At 39.2% G+C, this 27,496-nt stretch overlaps 2 protein-coding genes across 3 annotated transcripts; both read left to right on the forward strand.

Annotated features, from left to right (window-relative positions):
• The first annotated feature begins 217 nt into the window (after window positions 1-217).
• LOC145981898 (uncharacterized) lies at window positions 218-3,828 on the forward strand. Its single transcript, XM_083115390.1, has 2 exons — window positions 218-414; window positions 2,925-3,828. The coding sequence occupies exon 2, from the start codon at window positions 2,939-2,941 to the stop codon at window positions 3,776-3,778; it is 840 nt and encodes a 279-aa protein (XP_082971516.1). The 5' UTR covers window positions 218-414; window positions 2,925-2,938; the 3' UTR covers window positions 3,779-3,828.
• Window positions 3,829-5,564: 1,736 nt separating this feature from the next.
• LOC145981875 (uncharacterized) lies at window positions 5,565-23,064 on the forward strand. Of its 2 annotated transcripts, XM_083115349.1 has the most exons (4): window positions 5,565-6,765; window positions 12,624-12,692; window positions 19,292-19,381; window positions 22,730-23,064. In XM_083115349.1, the coding sequence occupies exons 1-4, from the start codon at window positions 5,686-5,688 to the stop codon at window positions 22,790-22,792; spliced, it is 1,302 nt and encodes a 433-aa protein (XP_082971475.1). In that variant the 5' UTR covers window positions 5,565-5,685; the 3' UTR covers window positions 22,793-23,064. The 2 variants fall into 2 exon arrangements, 1 of the variants encoding a protein (XP_082971475.1); XR_014440997.1 differs by lacking the exon at window positions 22,730-23,064 and having other exon boundaries at window positions 5,565-6,745; window positions 19,292-19,379.
• The last annotated feature ends 4,432 nt before the right edge of the window (window positions 23,065-27,496 follow it).

A 27,496-nucleotide genomic window follows, 5' to 3' on the forward strand; every position in this document is an offset into this window, starting at 1 on the left:
ATCTCTCCTGAAATTACCCTATATAGTATATATACAGTAGTATATACGTATAAACTATATTTTGGTAGTATATCATTTTTATTTTTTGTAACATAATTGTGGAATATAATTTCCTGGCATTTGCTCTGAAGGCGTTAGACTTAACATTGTTGCTAGACCAAAAGGAAAACATGTAGCATTGTTAAAATGAGATTCTGTTTCACGGGAACAAGAAATGCTAAAAGTTTATTACGCTAGGGAAAAATTGTAACCGAACTAACACAGGGTCTTATCTAGTTTGTAGTATTTTGCTTTATCATTGTACTGTTTCAATGTTAGGATTTAAATTGTAAAATTGCACAGTTGTAATTACTTTTTACCAGGACATCTTTTAAAGGCGAACTTAAAAAACTCAACGCAGACTTCTTGTCCCAGGTAGGATTAGAATTAATTATGTCGTACTGATAACAGAACGAGAAACAGATTCTAGTCGATCTATAATCCTAAATATTGAAGCATAGAATTTATATGAAACTCTTAAATTTATTTTGAATGTATAGGATTCTTACTTATTAAGGTAATCTGACTCAAAACCCTTAATAAATACAGAAGAACGCCTTAAAAAGTAAAATAAGGGGGGTTGTCTTTGTCACTTCACTAAATACGTAATCCTGGGTATAAAGTCCGTCAACAAAGTGGTCTTCTTCAACCCTTAACAGAAATATGGGCTTGTCCGAAAGGTGAAAGACCGTAATTGAAGCGAACATCCTCTGAGAATGGTCTCGCAGTTCGGTCTTGAAGTCGTGGACTGGAAGTGAAATTCTTTCGAATTGCACTTCGACTGCAGCGCCAAATACGATCAGTAGATAAAACTGAGGACACCTTGTTTTTCCCGCGTTTTAAACACTTGTTATTCACCATAGAAATCACACAACATTTAAAAATGTTCTTATACATAGATACATTTCCGAACATTAGAAGTAATTCAACTAACAACTTGCTGGCTTTCTAACAAACAACGAGTGCAGGAGTCACGTGATCAAGCCAGCAACGATCCTTGCTCCGAGCCGTGGTCTCGATTGCTTGTTTAATTGGCGCTTTCGAAATGCTCTACGTGACGTCACTTCCGTCAAGATCATAATTCAAGCCTGTTCTTTGTACCTTTCGGATGCAGCCTATGTCATCAAGCACAGTGCCGGATCTACAAACCTTGGGCCCCCCGCAAAATATTAGCAAAGGCCCCCTCTGCCTAATTACCATATTATATATGTATATATTTATGTATACACATAAATAATGTGTGTGTGTAATTCTTGATCTCATGTTGTCACATACAAGGGCCTACAAGTTGATTCAAAAGTCCCTATGAAAAGTAATGGATTTAGGCTGGGTACAATTGAGGCGTTGTGGATTCGAAGGGTGAACTCAACAAACGTACTTTCTGAGGGAAATGAGTTTCAAGTTGTCAGGCACAGTGCGAACTCCACTTAAACTTGGTAACAGTAGATCGGAATGTTTCATGCGTGATTTCCAAAGTTTTTTGTGGAGTTCGCACTGTGCTTGACAACTTGAAACTCATTTCTCTCACAATGCACGTTTGTTGAGTTCGCCCTTCGTAACCGCAACGCCTCAATTGGTCTGATAGAAACAGGTTACACTATTTTTCAATGGGAAGAGCATGAAGACTACAGTATTTCCATGCTTCTTCCTCTATTCTCGCACACATTCATTCAGAATATACCATGAGTTTTCCTTCATTCATTGTCGGATTGAAACAGTAAATACTGAAATAGTAGACGCACAAGCACAAGAAAGATACTCAAACTGAGTTATAGTTCCACATTATTGAATTGATTGATCAATTGAATTGTTGGTTTAAGTCCACTTTATGTACAGAAAGGCTAATCGGGACTGGACTTACAGTTTAAAGTATGATCCAAACCACTGTGCCATGTGCCTCCAACGGGTATCGAACACGCGACCCCTTCATTACAAGGTGACGACGTTACCACTACCCCATCAGAGAGGTCTCCCTCTATATTATTGATTTTGCCCATCTCAGAGCAAAATCCTGCGTAAATTTCCAACGTGTTGTGTGCGAAGTTTCTGTGTGCAAAAGTCATGTAACATGTTGAAAGTTATACATTGGGCCCCTTATAGGTGGGGGCCAAACGAGAGCTGGAGGGGCACTGGCACCCCGTCCTACCCCCTCCCCCAAGGTTTCGTCGCCCGTGGTGATGTGATATATATATGTTTTCTCACACCTGGAAAATGATACATTTGTTACAATCATGCAGTCATAACTTTTCCTGATTAAAGATAGCTTGAAGAAACCTTCGCCGCTGTATTTCTCATGAAATTCTAGCCTGATTTGATTCTAGTCAGACTACCATGCGGGAGACAAGGGGTGGGTGGTCTAAAGTCGGAATTTGTTCCGGATTTGTCCCAACATAAATCGGCTTCATGGCCCAACCAGCCTCAAAAAGGCGGCCGGAGCATAGTGCTGATCACATCACCTCCAAGATGTCCGATATCGAAAATATGTGAGGCGCCTTCATGGTACGGTGCTTATATGCACAGGGAACTTGAAATTCACCTTTACCTGTATATATTGCATTCGTTTCTGTACCCCTGAGTAACTAAGTTTATTTTTTACATACGCATATACGAACCCTCTACTATGTCGATGGCTGAGGGCCTCCCAAAAGCTTACTTGACTCCGGGCAACCCCCACACTGCGGGGTTTTGCGGCTTGTAGATCCGGCACTGATCAAGCATATGGTTTTGTAGTTATAACACCATGAGTCATTAACTAGCGCCACTTCGGCGAGAACTGAACACGCAGAAAACCTAGACCAATGCATGCAAATTGTTTTTCTAAACTATACTGACGGGGGAAGAAGAAACATGTAATCGATACAAAGTGCCTGACTGTTTACTTTCAGGTTGTCTGATCGATATGACGTCAAGGAACATGGTAGATTTTGAAGAAACAGAAATGGACGAAAAGGCACACGGGAAGGAGTTTATTAACACCGTCATCTTCTACATGCAAACGGCAGCTTACAATTGGCTCGTGGGTCTATCCTCCTTCTCATTTCTTCTGCTCATGCTGACTCTTATATCTCTGCTAGTTTATCGCAATAACCACTCCGACCGGCAGAGCATTTTCTTCGCCCTGTTCGAGGATCGCATCCGACGAGTGTTTCGCTCCCAGTCGGAAGAAACCCTGACAACCATCAGGACCGGAATCAACAGCATTTTGAGGGAGGAACCGGAAAGACCTTCGGTGATACTTCTTCTAGCCCCAAGCGGATGTCTTCTGACGGCCAACTGTCTGGCGAAAACACTTGCGTCGTCGGTGGTCGAAGTTTTCCTCCAGTTCCCAACTCCCCTGGACGATATCGTCCTCAGAGGCTCGGAGTTCTCGAACTTCGAGGATTACTGGAAACTCTACGAGTGTCTCAGCAACGCCATGGAGGAGAGCAAAGTGGTCGTGCTGCTGGAGTTCGAAAGGGTCCACCCCCACACCGCGTCCGTCTTCTGCCACTTGGCAGACGACGCTTACTCTCCTTACCCGCAATCCGTGGTCTTCGTCGTGTGCAACGTGTTGGAACATTTCTCGAAGGATCTGCTTAAGAAAACATCTCCTGTTCTTCTTGCCGAGTCTTTTCTTAGCGACACCTGGGAGTTGCGTTTGGAAAAAGATCTTCTGGCTGAGCTATTGTTGCGACTGACCGGAAGGACAGTCATTGTTGAGGAGGAGAAAATGGAATTGCTGTTGCAAGCTGGAGTTTGAATGAGACAATGCTGAAAAGGGGAAACCCATTTTGTAACAACTAAATAAAAATGAAGGTTAAGTTTGTATAGAGTCGGTACTGTACTCTTAAGCCACTAAACACGCCTAAGCTTGTGTCTTCGTTATTTGTAATAATCGGTTCAGATTTAACACTTGTGCAAAGTTTGGTGAAATAAACACATACCAAAAATTTTAAAGTATAGAAACAAATAAGAGAAAACATTTTGAACACTTTTTGTCACCCTGTATGAGGTTTGCTTTCATTATCCTGAGATAAAAATGGATTTTATATTCCTCGCAACCAATATTTTCAACTAGCGCAAATCTTGTGTAAGAACAAGTCCATGCCTATTCACGTAATAGTTCAGCTTGAACACTCTTACCAATTAAAGCAAATTTGAGTGACAAGACGACTTGCTGTGAAATTTTGTCCATGACAATATAAAAATCTTCCTCGTGTTCCTTCTTGGTTGAACCAAATGCACAAATATTGACAATTTTGTTGGTATAACTGAAAACTCGACAATATATTTTTGATGTCGGAAGGCTCAAAATCATAAGGAAGGCTCAAAATCATAAGGGATTCCTAGCGCGCTGCGACGCCAGGGGCCCAGGTTCGAATCCCGACCCTGGACATGGGTGTGAATGACCTTTCATCAGTTCCATCCTATCGTCAGCCATATCATCGTGGATTAGCCAAAAGTAGCAGAAAAGCGACACTAAATCATAAAAATCAAAATCAGAAGGAGCGTCAGCTTAATGTTTACATCTTTCAGTTGTCTCCTGCTCTGAAGATCCTAATTACCAAAAAACATTGGGTGATCTCAAATACTTGAGTTCTTATTAAAAAAATCTATAAATCCTTTCTTCCATATATCATGATATTAATGTGCACCAAGAATGTATCCTTACTTATTATTTATCAAAAAAAAAATGTTATTCCCTGATTTCAATAAGCAATCCATCACGAATCACTACAACAAATATAGGTATATATAGAAAAATTAATGAAGATAGTCATGGATAATTTGTACGGTAAAACTCATGGATCCCACTGTACAAAACCTAAACATCCAGTAAACATCAACAGTAACACAATTTGCTTCTAACAAAAATGCCATTTACAATAACACATTAACCATCGAAAGATCTTTTGGTGTGCTCTCTCTCTTGTCCACACATTACCTATCTTCTTCTTCTTATTATTTGAAGTTTCTTTGCAACACTCATTCATACAGCATTGTACAGTGGGATCCATTAGTATTACCGTGCAAATCGTTCATGACTATTTTTATTAATTTTTCTCTTACATCCTAAAATGTGTTTTTCACTACTTTTGGCTATTTTTTTCCTTTTTTAAATTCTTTTATTGTTACGCCATCTATTTTTGTAGGTAACGCCAACAATTACACATCCGCTAAAATTCAATGAGCTGTTCTTTCGAATGGCATCGGTATAAATTTCGTAATATACATAATTAGAATTTTGTGGTCGTTTATAATCACGGAATGTTTTTCTGGACACGCTATATAATAATAACAACACGACCCCATGAGCCTACATAAGTTGGCGCCACTGTGTGGGAGGAACCTTGAGCTCGTACAAGTGCACGTGGATAATAGGTAGGTTCATTATTTGTCTTTATGGCACGGTCATAAGTACAATGGGAGGGGGACTTAATGGCACATGCATGAGAGCACACAGAAGGTGAAGGTTTCCTCTTGGGAATCAATATGTGGGCATACAGAGGTGTTGCATATGTCTCCCGGCAACCATCGATTAAATATAAACCGTGAAGAGTTTGTTGTAATTTTAATATGTCCTGTCTCGCCTGCCTGGCTTGTTTAATGACCTCAGTGCTGTAATAAGTCAATCTTCTCTTTCCGAAGAGGTTGTTATGGACTAGAATGGCTCCTCATAAGAAGTGTCAGGTGTTGATATCTCCAGTGTTCCATACAACTAGGATCATCGGTTTGGCCCCACTGTCAGTGTTGAAAGGTGGATCGTCCACAAGCTATCAAAGCTCTTTTTTATTACTATTTTACTCAGTGGTGTATCTATTTGTCTTGACCAGTATCTATCTGCTTAGATTGCAGTGGATCTTTCAAGAAGTGGCGCCATCTAACATTAGGAATGTCGACAATTGGACATTTTTCGCCAAGGAAGTGTTGCTGCTTGTTAGCGGATTTCTGATTGGTTTGCTGTCACTGATACAGTCGTTCCAGTTGCAAACTCTGCTCGAGAAGGTTTGCAAAGTGGACGAAACTCTGAAGATCACAGAGTCACGCCAGAGGAAGACGTGTCGCTTCAGCGTCCTGTACCTTGCGTTGTATTTGGCGTACTTTATCGTGGAGAATGTCCTGTACGGTTTGGCGTTCCCGTACGGACTGACATGGAACGTGATCGCGTACTTTACGATGACAGGTTACTGGATCGGAGTGTCTATGCAGTTCGTCGCCTTGTGCCGCGAGATAGAGTCCAGATTCTCACAGCTGTCGGAGGAGATATTTGAGTGCTTCAAGGACGAGAAGCATTGCTACACGGAAGCCTTTCTGCACGAGCTGTCCTACGACGTGTACTCCTGTGAGGAGGACAGGGCAAAACGTGAACCCAAAGACGAGGTGAGCTCCATAGAACATCTCACCAACAACTTCATCCAGGTCTCCAGCTGCCAGGATGGGGTTCACGTACCCAAGATCCAAATCGAATCCGAAATACCAGATTCCGTCGACACTCTGGAGGAGATACGCTCGGTTTACGACTCCATGTGCGATGTTGTGGACGTTTTTAATCGAGCTTTCGGTATCCGTTTGCTGATGATTGTGTTGTACAAGTTCTTTGACGTAATCTTCAACATTTTCTGCTGCATCTACAAGGGAAAGTTCATGTTTGTACATCACCTAGAGACCACTCTGGTTGTCACAGCTGTTCTGCAAGTGACCCAATTCTTTCTTCTAGTATTTCCAGGTAACTGTGTTATGGCGGAGGTAAGTAGAATTTTCATATAACTATATCAATCGTATAATCAAATATGAAGACCAGTTGCACCGCAATATAGAAGTAGTATCCATTTAATGCTCCCAGATCTGTCTTCAAAGACTTCTTTCCTTCAAGTTCATCTGTCAAGACTCTCTGCCCTGTTGTTTCTTCTGTCGTTTAATTCTTAACACACATATTCACATGTTTATGTCCTTCCCTTCATATATATATCTCCCTTTTTGTCTCTCTACTCCCTCTTTAACATTTCTCCATTATACTATTCTCATTAATCTCCCTTTTCACCTCTCTCTCTCTTTTTATTTTCCCTTCCCCTCTCTCCCCCTCTGACTGCCTCTGCTATTTCTCTTTTTCATCCTCCTTACCCTACATTATTGCCTTACTTCTCGTATAAGTGTTACATGACACACTAATTTAAATCACTATTTAATCATTCTGATATTGCTAAGCCCCGCGACAGGTTAACTTTGCAGCAGGTTTAATGTATTAATCCACACGAGAACGGTGCTAAGAATCTTCCGCACCAGTCTCGCCTCAACCGCAGAGATGTTCATGTCGTTGACAGTGAGAAAATCGTCAGTATTGCAGCGGAACTATTTTCCGCGCGCACGTTTGGGTCTATACATGCGAAAAGTTGCTGCAAACTTAACCTGTCGCGGGGCTTAAGTCAATATTTTTTTTTACTTTTCATTTAATAATTAAACAACACCCTACTTTTAAAATTCATTTTTCTTGTACAGACCTCCGTGGCAGAGTGGATAGCACAGCGCGCTACAACGCCAGAGGTCTCGGATTCGAATCTCAGTATGGGCATGAGTGTTCTTTGTGAGAATACCTTCATTAATTTAATCATATCATCCTTATCGTCGCGATGAGGCCAAAGTGGCAGAAAAGCGACGCTAAATAATGAAAATTGAATCAACAAAACATCGTTCCAATACTTTGAGAAGAGCTCGATTTCGAGTCTATGAACACCTTGTAGTCCTTTTGTAACACTCTATATACCTCAGGGTGGAAGACCTCCTAGTGAGAGTATTGAGATAAAAAGGGATATTTTTTTATTGGGGAAAATTAATTATACCTGTGGTTAATATTATTCCTCTAATGTCACCTGTTGATGGTCATGGGCATGTGTATTTGTGTTTTCGTATTTGGTTAATCGCGACGACGATGATGAATATCGCATGGATAAAGACAAAGACAGCTTCAGGTCGATATTCGTAGTAGTGGCAGAAAATCGACATAAAAAAAGAAGCTTTGTGTGACGGGATGATTAATTGATTTGGTTTATTTTACTTCGCATTTCTGTTACTTTTTGGCTAGTCGCGAAGATGAGGATGAGTAATGATGATATATTCAAGGGAGACTCACGAAGAACACCTGGATTCGAACCCGGGATCCCATGATGTCGTAGCGCGATGTGCTAACCACTCCGCCACGGAGGTCATCGTCGGGATTAATACAGCAAATACTGTACATCCACCTTGGTGGCCGTTTGTTTTTGTGCAAACCACCACTTCCACCGAAGCTTAATTTGCTATTTTTTTTTTTCAAGTAATCAAGTAGCCCACTAAGGTAGATAATCAATATATTTTTATATTGCATCATACGGCACTTTACTGTTGCAAACAAATGACGTTTGCTCACATGAGTTATTGATTTAATGCGAAATAGTATTTGATGTAAGAAAACCGCACAGGTCATATAACTGTAATCATGCCTTGCCACTTCTAATCTCGCAACTTGTATAGTCACGGACACTTCTGGGTTATAACTAGACCTATAAATTGCCAAAAAACCTCTAAAAGACCTAAAAATATAAAAAAAGGACCTAAAAACGAAAAAAAAGTATAAATGTGGTCCAAATTAATTAATAACATCAGTTTTAATTACATATTTAATGAATAAAAAAATACATAATTCTGGTGGTATGGAACAGACAGTGCGAAAAAACTATATGAATGAAATGCATCTTCTTTCAGTCCAAAAATGTTTTTCTCTCGTTTCAGGGATGGTTCAAATATACAGGGTGTTTCAAAAAGAATAATCCGATTTAAAGAGGGCATATTAAGGAAACCATGAACATAGAATCTTGCGGGAAGTTGTAAAATGCATGTTGGAACATCAAGTTTTACTTACAGTAGGTTTTGATTTCTGCCAGGTAAGTGCTTTACTGGTGGAGCTCACTCGTTAGTCCGCATCAAGAAGGCAACTCAGCAACAGGAAGCATTCTACATGCTCTGCTTCAAGAGATGTGAGTTCGTTACAATTGTGCAACGTCGTATACTGTGAGCAGTAGGTGGTGCAGCACCGTATTTACAACGAAACTCACGCTGCACAGCTGTAACGGACTCACATTTGTTGAAGTGGAGAACGCAGAAAGCTTCCTGTTGCTGGGTTGCCTTCTTGATGCGGACTAATGAATGAGCTGCACCAGTAAAGCACTTACCTGCCACAAATCAAAACCTACTGTAAGTAAAACTTGATGTTCCAACATGTATTTTACAACTTACCGCAACATTCTATGTTCATTGGTTTTCTAAATATAGCCTTTTTAAATCGGATGATTCTTTTTGAAACACCCTGTATTTCTTTCTTTCTTTTTTTTTTATTTCCTTACTACAGAAAGGATGTTTAAGGGGTGATGAACTGATGATGATTCGAATTGAGAATGGGCAGTAAATACGTAGTCGAAAGAAGGTGAAGTTGCAAAAAAAAAGCTGTTAAGACCTAAAAAAAATTTAAAAAAGGACCAGTAACCAAAAAAAACGCCGAAAGAAGCAAAAAACAAAAAAAAACACCTTTTTCTGGCCTACAATGACCCAAAATGAACATATATTATGTTGGGCCTCGCCTTCGGACACTAGGAAAAAAGGGATTTTTCCTCAACTTCCGAGCTCTAGTCATAACAATTCCATTAACTTTCAATGGAATCGGTACTACCCAGAAGTGTCCGTGACTGTATTACTGACTTGGTTCCGAGTGTACAGTCACCGCCAATAAAAATGAGACACCTAGATCCTGAAATCCTCGCTTCCCTGCAAGGAGTTATGTGAGTTAATTTTAATTAGCAAATTTACAAGAAGTTGTACCATCGCCGTGTAGTTAGGCAACACATAACACCCTGCAGGGAAGTGAGTATTTCAGTATCTAGGAGTCCCATTTTTATTGCCAGGGACTGTACATAAAATGTAAGTCCATCAGATCCTTATGTAACCAACCATATTTTAATGTTAGTATTTTTATTATGATTGTCTCAAATCTATGACAAGGGTCGGTTGTAAAAGCGGTCCTAGAGACCGAAACACGCCTAATAAATAGACCTCGTATTTTTAGGTTCTAAAAGTATGCTTTTAGGTTCCTAAAATAGGCTCTAAAAATCCTAAAATAGGTTCTGAAAAATCTTAAAATAGGTTCTAAAAATCCTAAAATATATTCTAAAAATCTTAAAATAGGCTCTAAAAATCCTAAAATAGGTTCTAAAAATCTTAAAATAGGTTCTAAAAATCCTAAAATAGGTTCTAAAAATCTTAAAATAGGCTCTAAAAATCCTAAAATAGGTTCTAAAAATCTTAAAATAGGTTCTAAAAATCCTAAAATAGGTTCTAAAAATCTTAAAATAGGCTCTAAAAATCCTAAAATAGGCTCTAAAAATCTTAAAATAGGCTCTAAAAATCCTAAAATAGGTTCTAAAAATCTTAAAATAGGTTCTAAAAATCCTAAAATAGGTTCTAAAAATCTTAAAATAGGCTCTAAAAATCCTAAAATAGGTTCTAAAAATCTTAAAATAGGTTCTAAAAATCCTAAAATAGGTTCTAAAAATCTTAAAATAGGCTCTAAAAATCCTAAAATAGGCTCTAAAAATTATAAAATAGGCTCTAAAAATCTTAAAATAGGTTCTAAAAATCTTAAAATAGGCTCTAAAAATCCTAAAATAGGTTATAAAATCCTAAAATAGGTTCTAAAAATCTAAAGGCAGGCTAAAAAATCTTGAAGTACGTTCAAAAAATCTTAAAATAGTTTAAAATTCCTGAAAAATGCTGATTAGGTATAGTCACCAGCAATGAAATTGGGACACCTATATCCTGAAATACGCACAATCTTGTATAACGTTATGTGTGTTGCCTAACCCTACGGCGATGGCAGAACTTACCACTGGAAATTTGCTATTAAAATCCACTCTTCGCCGTATAGTTAGGCAAAAATCTTTGTTCATGTTATCCACAGTCAAACTCCGCAATTTTGTCTGTGAGGATCATTTTATATGCTGAAAATAATATTTCAACAAAAACATAGTCGGTGGTGCAAACTTCAATGCTGAAATGTTAGTTTGCAAGGTGTGAATGCCACAAAGCACCGAAGTGACGCGAAAGTAAGCAATGCTACACATATCAGACCACTTTGGATTGTACAGGTATCAGTGGCACCAGACATTCTGCTTTGTTTAGAGCTTTGAAAAATCACCATGCACTTGGAGGAAGGGAAATTGACAGAGAGTACGTTTCAAACACGTTCGTCATGGAATTTTTTCGTGACTAAACAATCAAATGCCTCTGTGTAACATTAAATTTCTGAGTTCATTAAGATAAAAGGTTATTAGAAGCTATGCTGTAGATACGTAAATTGTTTTCATGTTGTGCTCACCAATTTCAGAAGGCTTCACTGAGTCCAATGCAAATTGTATCACATGGTAATTTCACTCGAAAATTGAAGAATGGCACATTTTACTTTGTAACTTAAAAATGATCAAAATGTCACTTACCATGTTTCACACCGGAGCCCTTCAATTGATATTCGTATATTAATTTTTTTCTTATTTTGTGCAGTCCTTCGTCATTTGGCTAATCGCAACGATGAGGATGATTGACGATTAGATGAATTAATTTATCACGAAGAGGGACAAATGTCCAAGTCAAGACTGAATGTGCTCTGACCAGAGACTCAGTCAGAATTCCTTACATATCATGTAAACACGCATACTTGGCAAATAATTTGGATTTTTTCCCTTTCCTAGCCATACACCACGGTTCATGGTCATCAATATTAAGTGTAGGATATAAACGCCACGTTATATTAAAATTAGTTAACAGAGTATCCCAAAATAGTGTTTACATAATAACAAGAACACTAATAAGAGCAAGCACGAACTTTTGTTTGGTGTCACATACCTTAAAGTTATACTCGTAGATGTTCAAAATGACCACCATTGACAGTAATACATTATGTGTAATCTGAACAGATCGATAAACAGCAGATACGGTTTCTGCGGGAAGGAAAGCGTTTGTTGTCTCAATTGCATATCCCACGCAGGGCCTCCCCGATGGCGCAGTGTTAGCGTCGTCGCCTTGTAATCAAGAGGTCCCGGATTCGATACCCGGTGGAGGCACATAGTGGTTCGAATCCCACTTTAAACTGTAGGTCCAGTCCCGATTAGCCTTACTCTGCATAAAGTGGACTTAAAACACCAAATCAATCAATCAAGCATATCCCACGTCACTCAGTGTCTCTGGCTTTGTTGCGTACGTACACAGCATTCACCACAACTATGTTAAATCAGGAGACCTGGATGGATATTCGACTCTTCTTACGTTTCTCGAAAGAATACTTTCCCACCTCTGCCATTTTGTGTACATTAATGACTACGGCTTGGAAGGCTGTGACGGTACTAAACACATAAGAAGGCCTATATACTCTCACACATGCTCATCACAGACATTGCAGCTTTACAGAGTCCAGTCAAGTCACCTTTAATAGTTCAAAGAGTGTAAACATTATTTTGGGACACACTGTATTTGTTTCACAATTATCTTTATTTGAAATACCGTTTCTCTATTTTTCGATATTTCAGGCTCAGAAAGTTGAAGTTATGCTTCATAAGCTACGGAATCAAAGGCTACATACCTGTATTAAGGAGGAGGTAGGTATATTTCACTATTGTAGACTAATTCTATCTGTCCAACGCAATGCTGTAGTCAAGATTCTAGAAGTGGATAGCCGACTATTTTTTCAGGGTGGGTTGGGTATATACAGAGCATTCCCTGACATTCGCTACGAGACTCGGAGGCAAGCTGCCCGGCATCAGGGCTTGCCTTTCCCGGTAAACGGGTCAGCGACAGTTAGTAGAGTCGGCTATTAAAATTACAGTTTTCATATTGTGTACTAACCTTGGCTACAGAAGGTGTTGAAAATGATGTACCTCTGCTGCAACACATTCCTGGCATCTCTGAAGGAAATTGGCATTTACACGTGCAAGTTTGTCTACTGTAATTCTCCCGATTTTTCGTATAATACTCTCTTTTAACTCACGGATGGTGTGCGGATTGTCTTTGTATATTTCATTTCCCAACCTTTCTTTCCACTTTTATTCAGAACTGACCCTGTTACTCTAAACTTTTTTTTACGAGGTTTAATATAAGCGACTGTCGCGGACCCGTTCACCGGGAAAGACAAGCGCTGATGCCGGGCCGCTTGCCTCCGAGTCTCGTAGCGAATGTCAGGGAATGCCCTGTACAATGGTGTGCATGGATTTGTAAACTTCAGTGTGGGCTGGGCAAACTGCTGACTAAGAGTGGGTGATGCGGTATTAGAACCTTGACAGGGTCAAGACGAACATACGCTGATCCTCGTGCAGTGGTTACATGTTCAAAAGTTCTGGTGACTATATTCCTAAGTGATAGTGTAGTGAACAGGTATTGTATACCGCGTGGTATAATTGAACAAGTGCTATGTATACATCCATCCGGGTAGCCGGCCCGAACGGCCATGGATGGGAACGAAACCCTGGGTCTTGACATGGACACAACAGAACAACTTAAACCGCCAAACAAGCCTACCACACACCAGCCCCTCAGTCAAGTGCGGAGAAAAATTCCCAAAAACGACACGGGGATGAAATGGAGGACTCAAACCAGCTAGACTCCACCCCCGAACATCAACCCTTCTTCCCGATTATTGGTACGATAAAGACATGCCGGGACCATATGTCGTTCTCCTTGACGGCATTGAGAAAAACGAGAAACGACTTGCCGCAGGTAGTGTCGGAAACATTCTCCGAAAAAAAGTGCTCGTTAACTTGGTAGAGCAACGTGGTATCAACCGGGTCAGGATGACGTTCAAAACAGCAAGGGCAGCAAACAACTTCATGCTGCAGACTGCTTTACACCAGGAAATGTTGGTTAAATCGCGGGTGCCAATTTTACTCAGTGGCGGCCGGTGGCAACTATGATGGGTAGTGCCAACGTGATCAAGAAATCGAAAAAAAAACCCTCAGCAATGCCCCCGCCCTTCCTTGAGGTTGCGCCAGTGGCCAAGATGTTTATCCTCGTTTGGTAACGTGGAAAACAGCGTGTGTTTAAGTAATAACGTACTAGTCCAATTCATCTTCACTCACTAATCTATCTTTATACACTACAGGCACTTCCCTAAAAATATAACAATTACAAGAGGTAAGGAAAAACAAATCCTATCACCTTTTCCTCCTTCATGCACACGTATTCCAACTGGATGTCGAAAATATCTTTGTTATGAAAATAAATTGTCGAAATAGCAAAGAAAACTCACATCATCATATGATTTTTTACTTCTATATTTTTAAAAAAGTCTGGATGGCCCTCTTGGTGCATCTATATATTTTCAAAAATGTTCATTTAACTTTGGAAAAATACTAGGTTCGTTTCTCCAAAAGTAGGCAGAAATGACTACCCCAACGGGTCTTACAAATCAGTCATATTTAGCGCCTATTCTCTGAAGGTGGCAACTGTGTCAACACTGCGAAAATTTCCTCGCCGTGCCAAGAGAAGACGGCACTTTGTTCTCGGCTCATGGTAGAAATGTTCATCGCTGAGACATCTTTAACCCTCTGCACGTGTGTCAACTTGGTTAGGTCCATGGGTTAGGCCAGCTCTTGGGCGGCACGGACTGTTGCCTCACGAGGGTACGAACGAAACAGCTGCGATGCAGTGAGGAGGTTGGGGCGGTCGTCACGTTAGCTTGACCGATTGCAAGATTCGAATCTCCTTGTCTGTAAACTACCAATGTATTCATTTAACAATACTTGACGAGGTATGCGTTTCTTCTTAGGGCACTGCCATTGCACGGCGGCTCTACCCTTTGAGCCGCATCTGATTTCACTAGTTCAAGGGAGGGCCTGGCTTTTGGTATCGAGCATGATACCTCCGAACAAGACGTATTGGAAGGTATAGAAAGCCCCATCCGGGTTCTCACAGTCAAACGTCTGCCGAAGAAGATCTGGCGAGAAAATGGGACCTTTGATCTCGTCCCAACGAAACTTTTCTGTGTTACCTTCCGCGGGACCCAAATTCCTGATAAAATCATTATCAATAGTTATATACATGAAGTTAGACCGCGAACAAGAGCAGTCCTACAATGTTTACAATGTTTCAGGAACTCGCACCATCGGAGGCATTGCCGTTCTAAACCCATGTGCGCTAACTGTGCCAAAGAAAAACATGAAGACCAGTGCGAAAGCACACCTTCATGCATTAACTGCAAAGAATCACATTCTTCTTTATCCAAAATTTGCCCCCGCCGTAGACTAGAAACAGCTATACAAGACAAATGGCTGCAGAAAATATAGTATACCACGAGGCAAGAAGTCAACTCCAAGGGATCTTTATTCCTAATCCCACCAGGAAGGAAGTACTCCGCCCCAAATTTACAGGTGCTAACTTCCCCCCAATACGCCTCCCAAGGTCGGAACATCCGGTGGACCACACCAGATTCGAGTTGCCCCATTCCACACAAACGGTCAACTACTATCAGATATTGAAGCATACAGAAGCGGGGCTCACAAGGGATGAATTAGAAGTAGGGCATATTTCTCCTACCGATGCCATGAAACCGCCAAGTCGTTCCCCTCGACACCGTCCATCCAAAAGAAAAAGAAAAGACGAGCACAAATCCCGTAAAAGGAACACTAGCAAAAACTGGTATGACGACGATGAAATACTATCCGGAACCTCCAGTCCAACTTACGATACAGACAGAACTCGCTCAAAACCGATAGGACAGAAGGCTCGGCCTGCTGCTTTGTCGAGTGCATCCAGTTCGGTCACCAACAAATATGCCCTCGAGAAACTCAACCCCAGCGTGTATAACAATAGAGCAAAATCAAATTTGCAATTCGATCTTAGAAATGATTCCCAATTTATGGGACGCGGTACGGGACACAGAGAACAAAACTCGCCGAATTCAACTAATCAAACAAATACAATCTCTAACATCCAACCTCTTGGCTATTATAGAATACACGCCGTGACAAAACAAGGTTCGATAGATACCGGAAATGGAAATAATAGTACAATGGAATGTTAATAGCTTCTCCGCGAGCAAATTGGAAATACTAGACTTAATTGCCGAATATAAACCCCAAATCCTCTGTTTACAGGAAGTAAAAGGTATCAAACACGAACAATATCGTATCGCGCATTATAACATATACGGTACACCAACAATTAATCGGGGAACGGTCATATTCGTACACGAAAAAATACAACATACAGAACTCCCGATTCCGAATGACATAAGATTAAAATAAGATTTCCAAGCAGAATAGTAGCTATTCGCGTTTTCATTTTCCTACGAAGATTCACAGTCATATCGATATACATCCCTTCTAATACAAACTCCCAGCGTATACGAGCAAGAGACCTTCAAGAAATGGTGCAACACGGTCCTGGATCTATTACCCTTTTAGGTGACTTTAATGGACATCACTCCACGTGGGGGGATTTACATAACGATAGACTAGGTAACGCGATTGCCACATGGATCACAGAGAATAACCTCATACTCTGTAATGATGGCACCCCCATTCATTACCCTCTAAACGGAAATAATCCCTCTAGCATAGATCTGACGATAACGTCTCCGGAACTATTCATTCAGTTCGCGTGGTATAAAGATGAAGACTTAAGAGGTAGCGATCACACACCCATTCTCTTACGTCATCACAATCTTCGACGCCCAAGCTTGGATACCCGACAGCCACCCTCAGTAAGACGATGGAATAAAGCTTCCATGAACTGGGACGCATTCAAGACCACGTTTTCACGGAAGTCTACGCAAATTACATCATTCCACAATATAAACTCAGCTTACTCCAATCTCATCTAAATGATCACAGTCGCTATGGACCACAGTGCGACTCTTACCCGCTTTACTATCCCGGCCAGATATACATCCATAAGTTGGTGGACGCGAGATTGCGAAACCATTAAAATCAGAAACGACAACAACTCCGACAATATGAACGACACCACGACCGAGAAAATTTGATTGAACTAAAACGCCTCCAAGCGAAAGTAAAAAAAAAAAATCTTCATGCGAAGAGAGAAGCATGGCAAAATTCGAAATGATTGCATAAGCTCCATCTGGCAAAAATTTAATTCCATTAGCAAACCCACCAAAGTAAGGTGAAAACTCTAGACCGAACTTGGGAAAACGTTAACACCCCCTACGGTTAGCTAGGGCTACAAACAAGACGAAAAATTAAACGCCATAATCACAGATGATTTTCCTTCGGCAACAGAACTAGAAATCCGAAATACACTGGACTCCTTCAAAAATACCGCACCCGGATATGGCGGCATTACATGCCGAACGAACGTATCCATCTCATTGTAAAAATTTACATCGAAATATACCGCCTCGGTATTCTCCCCACAACTTGGATCAATCATATCGTAATTCTAATCCTCAAACCATCTAAGCCTCGCAACAATGCACAATCGTATCGCCCCATGGTATTAATTTCGGTACTCGCCAAACTTTTTGAAAACACATTACAACATCGAATAAACTGGGCACTGGAAAAGCAACAATTCCCCCCCCCCCAACACAAATGGGATTCAGGCTCAATCACGGCAGTCAAGATGCCGTATCCACGTTCACAGTAGCAATACAAAATAGTCAGATAACTAAAGATTATTGTTTTAGCCTGTTTACAGACATTGAGGAAGCCTACGATTCTGTTTCCATCCCAATACTACGCAATGTCTTAATTAACTTACAAATACACCCTTCCGTTGCTAATATTATCTGAATTTATATAATGAACGAAATCTTGTCTTTTGGTTCGATGATCGAGTGGACGGGGCCGAAAAATAAGAACCCGAATACCACAGGGGTATCCCATAAATATCTCTGAGTTTATTTTGACAGAAAACTAACGTGGAGACCCCACATTGAATACATCAAAGCAAAGGGGGGAAAATTATTAATATATTACGAAGCATATCCACCACTAAGTGGGGAGTCATCCATACGTAATGTTGTTATTTTATAAAAAATGCTTTAGATCGCTATACGATTACGCAGCCCCAGTATACGGTGTTGCAAACACAACACTTCTGAACTCGTTAGATATATTACAACGACAGGCTTTACGTACTTGCCTCGGACTAATGCCTTCCAGTCCAAACGTGAGTGTATATATCGAGAACAATGAACAATCACTCACTCAAAGACGTAAAAAACTCACAGTACAATTCCTACTCAAAACAACTTCCTGTCAATGCGGAGAACCTAGCCAAACAATAACGCATCTGTTTTTTCAATGCCCCTTACGACAAGTCCATCGGGACAGTTATATAACACCCTCCTTCGCCTAGATGTTCCATTTCCGGTGTCAATCCCAACCCTGATAAGTCAGCCTCGACCGCCCATCATGTGGGCGCTGTATAGCGTATAGTGCAAGTGTCATAAGGAACAATGAGGAAGACAACAAGCAGAAGTAGGATCACATAAAGCAGTGCCAATGGCTAGAAACCGCAAAGGATAGGCGGTGTGAGCCAATATAAAGCAACAACAACAACAGTGGGTGATGCTCACTCTGGCCTTCTTATGCAGTAGTTACTGCCCTGGTCTAATATTATGCTTGATGTAGTCTATTTACAAGGAAACTTCCAACTTTTATTTCTCATCATATTTCAGTTAGAATATTCAGTACAGATTTCAGGAATGTGAGCAAATAAAAACTTGTAGAAATCAAGTTGATATTACTGTTAGTGTAAATGAAAAATAAATTATAACCTTCGACGAGAAAATTTTGGGATTTTAAATATACAGCAATGATTGAAATCTGTTTTTTCAAACTAAAATTCTTTAATATCTCTGAATATAACAGCAGATAAAACAATGTGAAGCATTCTAAATAGTTTAAATCGGACAGGAAATTACTTTGGTTTCTAATTTAGAATAATTTTATTCATCGACATTCAATCTTCAGGTTGAGACTATTCTTAGTTGAGCTTCTATTTTAGTAGTTTGATTATTCATTCATTTACAGTTAGCTGTATTTTAAAGTTCTTAGAACCAACATGAAAAAAAAAAAGGTTTATTCATAATCTGAAAATACAAGTTGTTTTCAGATTTAGCTATTGACGAAGGAATTGACTACAATATAAATTTAAAGTTATTAAGATCTAAAATATTTTATGAAATACAAATATGTAGTTTCATCCAAAAGTAACTGAGAATTTCATATTTTTTTTATAGGTTGAATTATTTTCGTCATTATTAAAACGAAGAAAGGTGAAGATCAATGCTTGTGGTGTTTTTGCTATTGATTCCACATTGGCATTTTGGGTAGGTATATCACTTGACATATTTTGAAAATATACTGGTACTTTCATCTTTGCAACCCTCTTGAAGTTTAAAATTATAACAATTTTAAAAACTAGTATATTGATTGAAATTGATTTACTTTATATTTTATGCAATTTTCATTTCATTCTTAATAATTTATATTAACTATGTTCAGAAATACTACTTCAGGAATGAAAAATTCATTTATATTCACATAATTACAGCGATATTTTACATCCTTCTGAAAAATATCTGTATATGTAAAACCAAAGTCATATCTGTCGCCTACCATTATTATTGAATCAACTATTTCATTTTTGCTTTTATCCAGGACCAGTTAACATTCGTTTGTGTTGTAAACAAAAACTTTTATTTCGAAGATTTATATTATTGTTATGATTAATTATACCAAAGATCTACGCATTTAATACACAAACAAGCTTAAATTTGATGAAAGAGAGGACTGTTATAGTCTACCTTACACAAGAGGTAGGTGGTCATCTGGAACATGAAGGGGTGAGTGGCTGTTTTTGTAGCTCCCCGTTAATCGTAGAGTGTTCGCCACTCATTGTACTGGGAAAATACTAGGGACGTTCAATATATAAGTTTCCCTGTGCTATAAAATATTGTATAAAGCAATGCCATTAAAAAGAAGCACATGGTTGACAAGCGCCATCCTTCGTCTACAAGGAACAACAATCGATTCGTTATCAGACGTGAAGGCGCATGCGCTCAAGGGCGAAAAGTAAATGCTTGTTCGGAAAACGCGGGCTCGCGTCATAAGGAGTTCAGAAGCATGGATGCTAAGGGCGATCTGCTTATGGACTTTTTGGAACGAGGAAGAACAATTAACGCTGACCGTTATTGTCTGGATAAACTGAAAAACGCAATTCGACATAAGCGACCAAGTCTCCTGTTAGCTGGTGTCATTTTTCTTGACGATAACACTCGGCCCCACTCGGCAGTGCAAACACAACACAAAATTGAAGAATTGGGGTGGGAACGGCTGCCCCACCCTCCATATACAGCTCCGATTTAGCGCCGAGTGATTTCCATCTTTTTCCGGTGTTGAAGTCTGAATTGCAAGGTTAACGTTTCGAAACAGATGAAGAAGTGAAGCGGAATGTGAGAATAGTGCTCAATAGCCAGAGCCCTGATTTTCTTGCAAAGGGTATGGACAAATTGGTGCAACAGTGGGACAAATGCCTGAATCCCTATGGGGATTATGTGGAGAAGTGAGGAAGGATCCTCCTACACATGAATGTATAGTTTTCTAATGTATCTTAAAAATATTTTTTACAGCATAGGGAAACTTATATATTGAACGACCCACGTAGCATTACCCATTACCTATTAATGCTATTCTCTCTTAATTGTATCGTACATGATCATTAGTAGTAACTAGTAGGAAATGTAATAATAGAGACAGTAATAATCTCTCTTGTTTTATCAGGGTGGCCACTCTAGCACCATGAAATAATTCAAGTATAATTCCCGGGTTTCAAGGCAAACTTTTCAAAAATTCAAGCGTACAAGCAGATATTTTCTATATTTCAACCTTACGTATTACCGCCTCTCACCACCCTTCACATAGACACACACAAATACGTATATTAACAATATAAGGCATTTGCGTGATTCCAATCCATCCAAAAATTCTAATTCAATTCAATTAAACGGTATGTAATTTAAATTTATAAATATTTAATTTAAGGTATGGAATTTAAATTTGCCATTTTCATATTCAGACTCGATGTATCTCTACAAACACAAGTCACAATTGCAACAGGATATACTAATTTACAAAAAAATGTTAATTTATAAGGATTTCAAACTCAAATTTGCCTATCAACTTCAATATATTATCTTGCAATAATCTTCCCTTTGTCTAATAGATTGTTGTTCTGCAAAGGACACTAACAAAGTAACGGAATTGAATTCTCTTTATTTTCCACGCACCTTCTTTTCCTTCCTCGACACAAACACAAGTTAAACTGTGAAAAACTTGCACCAGAGCAATTATGAATATGTATAAATTCAATTGGATGAATAAAAATTGCAATTTTTCACGTCTAAGGAGAAAAATTCACACAGAATGCACGCATAATTCCCGGAATTCCCTGTGAGTAGCCACCCTGTTTATACTATATCAGTATAAGGTGTGGCAATAAAGTTTCCGGACTCTTGCTGTAACTCTTTTATTGAAAAAATCAGACAATTGTAATATTGTATCCTTCAATGTAGTCCACTCCCCGATCCCTACCCCGCGCCACGAGGATCTTCCACTGCTAGAAGCAGTGTTGCAGGTCATTTTCTGATATGCTGTCCAAGAGAAGCGTCGCTTTGGATTTCACCGCATCCACAGACTCGAACCGGGTTCCTTTTAGTGCAGACTTGACTTTTGGGAAGAGAAGAAGTCGCACGGGGCTAGGTCCGGCAAGTACGGTGGATATTCCAACACTGGAAGGTTGTGATCTACAAAAAAACTTCTTCACAGATAGCGCGTTGTGAATTGGCACGTTGTCCTGATGAAGAATGCATGAGCCATTCTTCCACATGTCTGGTTTCCTTCTTACCCGTCCACGAAGGATCCCCAAACATTCATACGATACAACTGATTGACAGTCTGACCTTCAGGCACCAAATCAACCATCAATTTTAGCGACCTTCCCGATACTGACTTGAGTTTTCGAAGAGCGAGAGCGGCCTGATCGTGGATCGACCCCGATGCCTTCTCTACCCTCTTCAAACTTCTAAAACTACTGGAACACTATTGTGCGAAATAAACACTGATCTCCAGAAATTTATTTCAACTAATTGTAAGTTTCCGTGGCGGATTTCCCAAGTTTTGTGACATTAACACGTTGTTCTACTTTCGAACTTAACATGATTCCGACGGAGCTCAGATGCACAGTCCGCTTCTAACACATACTACAGCCAGACTGTTCCACGCATGTGCGTAAAAGTTTGTGCGCAGGCAGAGGACAGTCCACAGGCCAGTATACTACCCAGCTCTTTGTTATCGACGTGACCTGAAATGAATAAGAAAATCAATCCGGAAACTTTATTGCCACACCTATACAAGGTGTCCCAGTTGAAAATAACCCGGCTCGGATCAACAGTTACATGCCAAGGATCACAAGAAGAAATTAAATGTATCTTCTGATAACCTTGAGTGCTTACCACGTTTTACTTTACAATGGACTATGCCATTTTACTGGTGCAATATAGCCGTTTTTGCCTAATAGACAAATAATGTCTTTGAGCCGGGCTACATTTTACTGGGACACCCAGTAGTCTGATGTTACATGCTTAGGCATGCATATACATGTTTTGCTTATCTTGCAGATCATTGCACTTGTGATAACATACGTGGTTCTCCTTAGCCAGGCTCTTATTATAGGACATTAATGTGAAGCTCTAAGATGGATGTTTCTATTAAATAACAGAAGACCAGAAGCGTATTGGCTCAGCGAGTGTGGGCCGAGGCCCGGCAGCGTTGTGTGTGAGGTACCAGTTTAAATGCAAAATTGGACAATCAGTGAAGATCACCAATACATTTTGATATAGGCTACAGTTTCATTGCCATTGTGGGAAAGTGTATATTTTAGTGTTATATTCCCCCCTTTTTTTCATATATCCTACTTTTATTGCAGAAAATAAATACTATTTTTGAAGTTGTACTTTCATGTTGACATTTAATTCTACACTTATTCTGTTATTTACAAAACTCTACAGTTATTCTTAATTTTCGCTGTCGCTGTTTTACCTGTCTAATCTAATGAAACTAACATCTCTACGCTGGGAGGATCCAGGCAACATCGACGTCTACATTGTTTTAAAGGCAACAGTTCCCGTTGCGGTAGCCCTAGAACAGACGATTCCACGCAGTAGCGGTAGCTCAGTGGTAGAGCAATGGCACGGTATGCCAGAGACCCGGGTTCGAGTCCTGGTCGAGCCTGCATTTTTCGCTGAAAATTCTACGATTGCTGGAGATGTACCTCAGATCATACGCGGAGCAGTCGATAATATGGCGAATTAGGTTCTTGCAGACAATGGTTCAGCAGTTCTATTCATCAGGCGCCGACTTAGGTTCCAACCACGGTTGAGATTACACGGTCATATCCTAAATTCTCCCCCAAGTGCGACACCTTGACATGTTATTAACATTCAAGGACCAGACCGCGGTAATTGAAGATTTCACCTGTATTTATGTCCAAAGACTGCTGAAGATTCGATGCATGTTGCCCCCAACTACATCAAAAGACATCAAGGGATTCAAAGCAAGGCACTAAGAATAATCACAGTTGCAGATAGATTCACACCAAACATGCAGATCTATTATGTGACAAATCAGGATACCATCCACGAATTTATGCAAAGGATAAAGATGAAGTTCCGGGCAGCCCAACAATTGGGGACATGTTTTGACTACACTTATTTTGGACATATGGTTGTCAATTGTTCGTCGTGAATTTTGTACAGTTGTATTTCTGGATCTTTCTAGTGCATATGATGCAGTTCTTATAGATTTGCTTATATAAAAACTAAAATATCTCAATGTTTCTAAGCAATTTATTAAAAGTATATATCACAGAACAATTTATGTTTGTTACGGTCATCAACTTTCGAATGCTCGCACAACTTGTCAAGGACTTCCGAAAGGTGCGGTGTTAAGTCAAACATTATTTAATTTGTATACTTAAGATTTTGGTCAACAAGTATTGAAGTTAGCTAGATCACTGCAATACGCAGATGATATTGTTGTATACAAAAGCAGCAAGAATCTATCTGATGGTTAGAGAAAATAAGACTGGCTTTAAAAGAATTATGCACATGGTGGGATAACAATGGCATAAACATTAACGTAGAAAAATCATCTATAATTGTGTTCCATAGAAGAAGATTATAAACTCCACTTGTGTTAGACATTAATGTATCACACTTAAAACAAACTAGGGTACACAAATTTCTTGGCATTATGTTGGATCATAAATTGAAACGGAAAGCTCAGGTAGAACACGTGGAAGAAAATGCGCTCAAGGCGTTTAACGTTATAAAATACCTGACAGTCAAGAAAAAGTGGGGAGAAGATCCTAGACTACTGCATCTTGTTCATAAGCAAATGCTAAACTCAAGATTGGAATATGGCTCTTTCTTGATTAACAATAGCACAAGTCAACACGGATTTTCCTTTTTTGATTGTGACGGTAATTTTGTAAGTTGTGTACCTGAGTCCAAAAACGACTCCAGTTTTGTTCTATCACATACAAATTTTTAATAATTTACACATGTCTATGTAATAATAAGATGAAAAATACACAATATCCCAATAAAACAGCAATACAAATATTGATGTGAAAGTCAACAATCACTCATAGTTATTTTTGTATGTGCTTCAATACAAAAAAGGAAGGTTTTATCCGAACTTGGATTCTACTATAGCCTGTGCCACACGGCTCTGATGTTCCTGTACCGAACCCTCCGAAGAACCTTGAGATACTCCAATTTGAATGAAGTTCTACACCAGTTGAGTCATCTGAAGATTATGATTGATTGTGCAGACACGCAAGGCACACCACAATCTTTCACACAAAATGAACTCAATGATTTGGTCAGAGATTTAAATCTCCCAAAGGATGCTGCAGAACTTCTGACTTCAAGGCTGGGAGAGAAACCTGCTAGTTCCAGGAACATATGTAACAGTTTATAAACATCGCGAGAAATAAGTATAATAGTATTTTACTCAGGAAAGCTCTTTAGTATATTGAAAACACATTCCAAACCTCATAAATAAGTTAGGAGAAAAGTATAACATGGATGAATGAAGGCTCTTCATTTATTGAAGTTTGAAAGGTGTCTTGCTACATATCAGTAACAGTCCCTCATTCTGTCCATCTGAAGAACACATCTCGAGTGGCTACTAGAAAAGGTAAAGTACAACGAAAATGGAAAATGGGAAGGTGGTACTACTGACGCTGGAACAAATCAATGATAGCTGACTACTGTTTTTTTGCTGGAACGTGATAATCCTGTTACAGTACACAAGAGAACATGTCATATAAGAAGTTTTTCACTCAAGCGACAACGGTTATATTGACAGATCATATACGTGACCAATATCAATTTTCGTGATTTTTCCCTTTGAACTTCATATGTTACCATAGGCAATGTGACATGTGATCATGAATTTCATGTATGAATCTACGTATATCTGTACTATGGACACAATACAATGCAATGTGTATTTCATTAGAACATTACGTTGGTTGCATAGTTCACGTGTATTATACAATTGCAAGTTCAAGAATGTATATTTTATGTGTCATTTTAAAGAAACCTGATGTGATACAGCAAAATGGCAGTCTTTTTTTGTAATCCATATATCTTAAAGATGCAAAATCACTTATTGCATGTAAGAAAGGTCTGAAAGACTTTTTTTGTTGGCCTGTGTAATCTAAACTGGGCATTTTGGAAATTATCTTCAATATATTTTCATAGTTTATGTAGAATCTTTGACCTATGGAAAGGAACATCGAAAGAGGTTACGTTTCTTGAATTAGGAGAACCACCATTTCTTATCTTGCAAGAAAATTCTTAATGAAAAAGATGTCTTCAATATCTAGTACGATAATACCCAAATTTTCACTTTTACAATCCTTAATGTCATCAACCCGTACAGCCAGATATAAATTAAATCTTCCAATCTTATTCACAGCATACAAGTCGATTAAGGATTTCATACCGAGAGCTATTAGATTTTCAACGTCTCCGTGCTTTACGACAGACTATTTTAAATTAGCAACAGTATCTACTTTTCGTTCAATTTCCTCCATATTCAGATAAAGATACACTGAAAAAAATAAAGGTGTGGAAACTCACCTTTTGGGGTGAGTTTGGCTTGTCACAAATAGACGTCCCCAAAAGGTGAGTTTCCACACCCCATATTGGGGTGAGTTTTTTCTCACCCTAGTATAGAGTGTGTTTTCCCTCCCATAGGGTGAGTTTTCTCACCCTAGTATAGAGTGTGTTTTTCCTCCCATAAGGGTGAGTTTTCTCACCCTAGTATAGAGTGTGTTTTTCCTCCCATAAGGGTGAGTTTTCTCACCCTAGTATAGAGTGTGTTTTTCCTCCCATAAGGGTGAGTTTTCTCACCCTAGTATAGTGTGTTTTTCCTCCCGTAAGGGTGAGTTTTCTCACCCTAGTATAGACTGTGTTTTTCCTCCCATAAGGGTGAGTTTTCTCACCCTAGTATAGAGTGTGTTTTTCCTCCCATAAGGGTGAGTTTTCTCACCCTAGTATAGAGTGTGTTTTTCCTCCCATAAGGGTGAGTTTTCTCACCCTAGTATAGAGTGTGTTTTTCCTCCCATAAGGGTGAGTTTTCTCACCCTAGTATAGAGTGTGTTTTTCCTCCCATAAGGGTGAGTTTTCTCACCCTAGTATAGAGTGTGTTTTTCCTCCCATAAGGGTGAGTTTTCTCACCCTAGTATAGAGTGTGTTTTTCCTCCCATAAGGGTGAGTTTTCTCACCCTAGTATAGAGTGTGTTTTTCCTCCCATACGGTGAGTTATTCTCACCCTAGTATAGAGTGTGTTTTTCCTCCCATAGGGTGAGTTTGAGGGGTTCGTGAGGAAGAGGTAAATGATCTTCATTTAGTATAATAATGCTTACCTTTAACCTTGAAGAATCAGTCAGATATTTTCTATCTTATCCAATATGAATTCAGAATAAGATAGAGCAATCATAACTTCATTATAATTTCTTCCCAGATGGCAAATGTATCAAAGTAGAGAAATGCAATGTTAACTCTTGCATTGTGTAATATACGACATCACAGTGTAAACAGTGTTTCTTCATTTAATGCGTTCAGATTTTAATGTGATTAATTGTCTTCTTTATAAAAATAATACCATTCAATTCAGCATTAAAATTTGACAAAGCTTAAAAATCTTAGAGGAAACTAAATGCAGCACGCTCACCAAGGTATTCATGTAGAAGAAAAGCCATCCCTAAATTACATGAAGCTTGCAAGGAATATTATGTATCGATTTCTAAATCATACAAAAAAGCCGCAACTTTTAATGTACATACATATTTTCCAATAAGTCTTTTTTGA

The sequence above is a fragment of the Lepisma saccharinum genome, chromosome 30, assembly GCF_977018435.1.
Source record: "Lepisma saccharinum chromosome 30, izLepSacc3.1, whole genome shotgun sequence".
NCBI lineage: Eukaryota > Metazoa > Arthropoda > Insecta > Zygentoma > Lepismatidae > Lepisma > Lepisma saccharinum.